The sequence below is a fragment of the Podarcis pityusensis genome (genome assembly GCF_964106645.2).
Source record: "Podarcis pityusensis genome assembly, chromosome: 1".
Lineage (NCBI taxonomy): Eukaryota > Metazoa > Chordata > Lepidosauria > Squamata > Lacertidae > Podarcis > Podarcis pityusensis.
The window spans coordinates 3,305,920-3,311,281 of record NC_138028.1 but is presented as its reverse complement, the minus strand read 5'-3'; the positions used below and the strand labels follow the sequence as shown (position 1 = coordinate 3,311,281).

General features: G+C 46.1%; 1 protein-coding gene across 2 annotated transcripts; it reads right to left on the bottom strand.

Moving 5' to 3' along the window:
- Window positions 1-250: 250 nt before the first annotated feature.
- On the bottom strand, window positions 251-4,916 carry ARF6 (ARF GTPase 6). Of its 2 annotated transcripts, none has more exons than XM_081003155.1 (2): window positions 4,897-4,916; window positions 251-4,181 (listed from the first exon to the last, which is right to left on the bottom strand). In XM_081003155.1, the coding sequence occupies exon 2, from the start codon at window positions 3,749-3,751 to the stop codon at window positions 3,224-3,226; it is 528 nt and encodes a 175-aa protein (XP_080859281.1). In that variant the 5' UTR covers window positions 3,752-4,181; window positions 4,897-4,916; the 3' UTR covers window positions 251-3,223. The 2 variants fall into 2 exon arrangements, with proteins under 2 accessions (XP_080859281.1, XP_080859280.1); XM_081003154.1 differs by lacking the exon at window positions 4,897-4,916 and adding an exon at window positions 4,301-4,510.
- Between the last annotated feature and the right edge of the window lie 446 nt (window positions 4,917-5,362).

Genomic DNA, 5,362 nt, shown 5'->3' with positions numbered 1-5,362 from the left:
TCCTACATAGCTGTCTTTGTTTAATACATCATCATCCTTGAGGAAAACATGTGGATCAGATATTCTTTTGACTTTTCAACACCAGATAAAGTTACATTTCACTTAGTTAAAAAGCCCACCCCCAAAAAAACTCTCCTCACCCCTAAGAATCCACCTTGCAGGCAAGCTTTTTAACACCTGCCGAAGACTATGACACACACAAGTATTCAAATAGACTTATTTCTCCCACATTCAAACATAACAGGAGAACTGCACTTTATAATTGCTTTATTTTCTGCTTATTAGTTCTTTTACCAACACTACAACCATATTGCGAACACAAAAAATCCTGTTTACTTTATTCAGGGAGATCACAGTCTACAGACTCATTCACTTATCAGACAAAGTTAACGCCATTCAAAAACGGATTCAGTTGCACTTTATAGAGTCACATGAACACAGAAGTTGGATGTACTGAACCTTTTCCCCCCAAAGAAGTTGAATTCTAAGATTGCATTTTATCTTGCAAGCTGCAGATAAATCTCTAAAGTCATCAATTTTCATGGCTACCTTTGAGCCAGAGAGAACACAAAACGTTGTTTCTTTGAAAGAGACACTTAAAATGAAACTTTACTAATTTTTGTTCAGTATCAAAAGTTATTTGATGCATTTGTCACACATTTTTCAACTTCATGTTTCCCACCAAAGACTGGCAATTTAAAGGGGAAAACAAAACCAGAATTAATATTTTATCGTTTTTTACCTACAAAACTGGCAGACTTGGAGGAAGAAAACTGACATACCAAGTAACGATTTCAAATTAATGTATAAGTTATATGACAATTTGATTCTGTCTTGGTGAGAGAAAAGATACAATAAACCCTTCACCAAAGGTAAAACCACCCATGTTTTTACTGCAGTTAAGATTTATATGAAAGTTTGAGAACTAGTAACAGATCTTCAAGTTTTCCAGTTTAGGCAACTACTTTGTGCTTGGCTTTAGTTATTCCAGAAGACTACACTTAGCTGTTTTGTGGACTTTTTGTTTGCATTACCACTCTTGCCAATGCTGCCAGGAAGAAAGATTCTAAATTTATTTTTATCGCAACCAGAATGTAGCATTTTTGTTCGATTCTCTCACAAATTTGTTGCTTTAGTAGAACTTTTTGTGAACCGCTGCTGTTTTTCCAATGAAAATTAATTTTTGTTCTGATCCTAAATTATTTTATGTGAATAATCCACATCCAATTTGGAGGAAGTAAAAAATCCAGATAACTATGATATAAGTTTATTCAGGATCAGAGCTCAAGTTTTTTTCTGTTAATGATGCTAAGCATTCAGTTCTAAGAAATTAATTTCTCATTACTTTATCCCCCTCAAACATCTTTGGTACAAGCTCTAGAGTCCACAATTTAAGTAGCAAAATCAAAACTGAAGAAGTGTAGTGTAATGCCCCAATTTTATTTCAAACTCATACCCTTTAACAAAAGCAATTTTCTTCTGGTTTTGTAGCAATACATTCCTAAAATTCCTCAGATGAGTTTTACTCCTTGAGGAAATCTGAAATTAATCCTTAAGGCTGAATAGGAACCAGCTGCTTTACATTTTTTGCACCTAGTATTAATACTTGATTGAAACCATTTTTATGCTAACCTGAATTCACAATCATTTTCCCCCATACAGCTAATCAGACATTTGAAAGCTGCGATATGACAAATGAGATGCTTGCCCTTGAAGAACGGAACGTGGAAGTTTACATTCATAGTCGTTTGCTCACTCTCCACCTGAATCATTGCTGCCCTTCCAAAGGGCTTTATACATCCAAAGCAGATCAAATAAAGGTACTACCAGAACAGAAGTCTAGAATTTGTCTGTCACTGCCTGCGTGAATTCAGTATGGTTTTGTAACAGATGAAAGGGAAGCAACTTCCAAAGACACTCATTTGTTCCATTTAATTAGCAGTATCTGCAAAACCAAGTTGCCACATCCTTCCTTCATATTAGTACATCTGAATAAATTCTTAAGAGTGACTTATTCAAATCATAGTATAGATGCAGATGCAGGCTACCCCCCACCCCCTCAAGTTAATAAAGATGCATCTTAGAAGCCAAGCTAAAAGGTCTACAAATAATCTACTTAAGTTTTTAGAAGCTTTTAGACAAATTGTGATACTGCCATCTTTGTCTCAATTATTAAGACAGGAAGAGTTTTTAACATTCAAGTTTTGACTACAAGTTTATGATTTTTTTTAAAGTAATGTGTACATCACACATTATTCTTACGAATTATTGCTGCACTTTATGGAATGAAAGCATATTTGCACTGAAACTGGAAAGTAATGCAACTACTTAATATTGCAGCAGAAAAATTAACTTTACAATGCAAAGTACAGGAACTGTGGTTTGACACTAGTCTCATTTCATCCTGCATACGGTTGCTATTTAGAATGGAAACTTATTTGCATCCTTAATCATGCATTATATTTGGTTCATAACCTCCTGCAGCTAACATTTTGAAGCGGTTCTTGAATTACCCGGCCATCATTGGGCCCAGTAAGCAACCATACATTTATTCTAAATGCTACCCTTCTGATTTGTCAAAAGACCAGATAAAGGAGATGAAAATTTTAGTTTCTAGTTACAGGTAAGCTCTCACCATAAAGAGGACAGACTGCAGTTTGTTCATAAGCAATGGTTTTCAGTTTACTAGATAACAAGAGACCTATCAACATATTCTGCATGGTTGCAAAAGGAAGCAAATCTACAGCAGATGATAATGGAGAGGGGGGGGTCAGGGGGAACTAAATCAGAAAGCATACATTTAAAAAGGTGATGCCTTAGCCCCAAGACTCAAACAAATGAAATCAAATCATCATAACCAAGGGCTCTCATAGTATGAGAAAAGTTGCTTTGCAAAGCTATGTGTCTCCTTCCCCCCTCCCCCCCCCCATGTTGCTGGAAGCTTGCCATATAAACTAGTGCTTGTGTTCATTCACAGTTGAAGATTAGAGCATCTTAACACCAAGCAAGAATTGTATTAAACTGGGGATCCAGTCAAGTATGTGGAAGAAAAGGGTGGTAACTGGCAAAGAAGTGAGCAATCATTGTAATCCTATGGATGCTTAATTTCAGAACATTTTAGTATGGAGGATCATTCTTTCTCGGGAAGCAAGTATTTCTTTCCCCACTAAACTCTCTTGAAGACTAGTAATAGTTTGTCTTTTTTTTTAATTTTTAATGATCATTAGGATTTATAGTTAGATGTTAACCATGTCAGCCCTTCGTAGAGTCCGTCTCCCGAGGTGGCACAGGACGGCTGAACATACCAATTCCTATCCCTGATTCGGGTCAGGCCTAGTTTCTCTTGGATCTCGTGCGGCTTCATGGCGTCAGGAAGGTCCTGCTTGTTGGCAAAGATAAGGATGATGGCATCCCGCATCTCTCGGTCGTTGATGATGCGGTGCAGCTCCTGCCGGGCCTCGTCTATGCGGTCCCGGTCAGCGCAGTCCACCACAAAGATCAGCCCCTGGGTGCCCGTGTAGTAGTGCCGCCACAGCGGCCGGATCTTATCCTGGCCCCCGACGTCCCACACGTTAAACTTGACATTTTTGTAAGTCACGGTCTCCACGTTGAAGCCCACGGTGGGGATCGTGGTGACCGCCTGGCCCAGCTTCAGTTTGTAGAGGATGGTGGTCTTGCCCGCCGCGTCCAGGCCCAGCATCAGGATCCGCATCTCCTTGTTGCCAAAGATCTTGGAGAGCACCTTGCCCATGATGGCGGCTGGGGGGAGGCAGGCATCCACGGGGGGAGAGGGGGGCAGAGAGTTGGGGTGGGTGGGTGGGTGGGAGGGAAGGGCTGCTGCCGCACCCGCCAAGTGATCCACACGGGGGGCGGTGGTTGGGGGGGGGGCCACACCTGGACAGGGGAAAGACCAGAGGTTTACTGGTCTATATGGGGCCCAAGAACTTGAGGAAGGGGCTTTGGGGGAGGGGGGAGGAGGGAAGAAGAGGAATAACGCAGCCCCCACTTATATGCACCAAGAGAAGGAACAAGGGGGGGGGAGATGCTTGACTTGAGACGAAGGGGGCGTGGCTTGGCGCGCGAGGGGGCGGGGCTCGCGAGGTCTCCTCGCCCGTCAGTCAGAGCAGGCCCGGGAGCCTCCCCGCGCTCTGCTGGGCTCCCCCGGGCGTCGCTTCGGAGCTCTGAGGAGAAAAGAGAAGGGGGAGAGGAGGAGGAGGAGGAGAGTCAGGCGGAGGCTCCGTCAGAGGCGGCGTGAGCGGGAGGGAGAAGGGAAGCCGCCGCCGCCGCCGCCCGCACTTACCTCAGGGGGCGCCGGCTCTCCCTCAGCGCCAGCGAGCTGGGCCGTCCGCCGGCCGGCCGGCCTTTCCGGGTGGGAGAAGGGGCCCTCCTGCCCAGCCGGCCCGCCTCGCCTCTTCCCTCACAAACTCCCTTGCCTGGCTTCGCTGGCTCGAGGCGGCCGGCGGCGACGCGCATGCGCGCAGCTCGCTCGCTCCCTCGCCCGACCGACTTGCGAAAGGGAAGCGGCGCCGCCTATAAGACGGGGGGGAGGGGCGAGAGCGCGGGGAAGCGCGCGCAGTTTAAACCCGGAGTGCGCACGCGCAAAGGCAGGGCGGGAAAAGGGAGGTGGGGGAAACCTTTGCGCATGCCCAGTGAGTCGCCCGCTCCCTTCACAGGGAGCCTCGACGGCTGCTTCTGTTCTTTCCACCATTAAGCTTGGCGTTTGATTGCCGCGCCTTTTCCCTTCCCCGAGTGCCGAGGCAGAAAGAGAGGGGGAAATGCACCTCGGGTTCTCTCCTCTCGAACGGGCATGTGCGCATGCGCGGTTCCACTTCGCGCAGCCGCATTTCCAGCCGCCAATCCCGGAAGAATAGAGAAAGCCCCACGGGAAGAATTTACCTCAAGTGCCCGACCGAAGACCGCGCAAGCGTGGTGGCCTTCTCACCTAACGTGGCCTCTCTCTACTGCGCATGATCCGGAGAAACGGTCTAAGAGACGGAACTGCGCACGCGCAGCGTGTCATCCGCATGAGCCGAGAACGCGCGATCTACGTCAGTTGCTGCGCGACTCGGCCTCGCGTCTCCTTAAAGGGCCATGCACGTGGATGGGAGCCGAGATAAAATAGGAATATTTGACATGTTTGCGGCCTCTTGTTAAGCGCTCCCTTGCCTGAAGGGAAGATATGTAAGAGAGGGAGAAGAGGAATGCAGACCACGCCCCCTCCTGAATTGCAGCTGATCTCATGCAAAGCTTACCTGTCCTGTCCAATTTCTTAAAAGACCTCAGGTGACTTTTTCACCTCCTTCTCGCCCCAAGTCTCAGCTCTTGTAAGGCCCATCATAATAAAGGTAAAGGAACCCCTGAC

Excerpts from the sequence above, each read along its gene's own strand:
- ARF6 (XM_081003155.1), bottom strand. The coding sequence starts at position 3,751 with ATGGGCAAGGTGCTCTCCAAGATCTTTGGCAACAAGGAGATGCGGATC.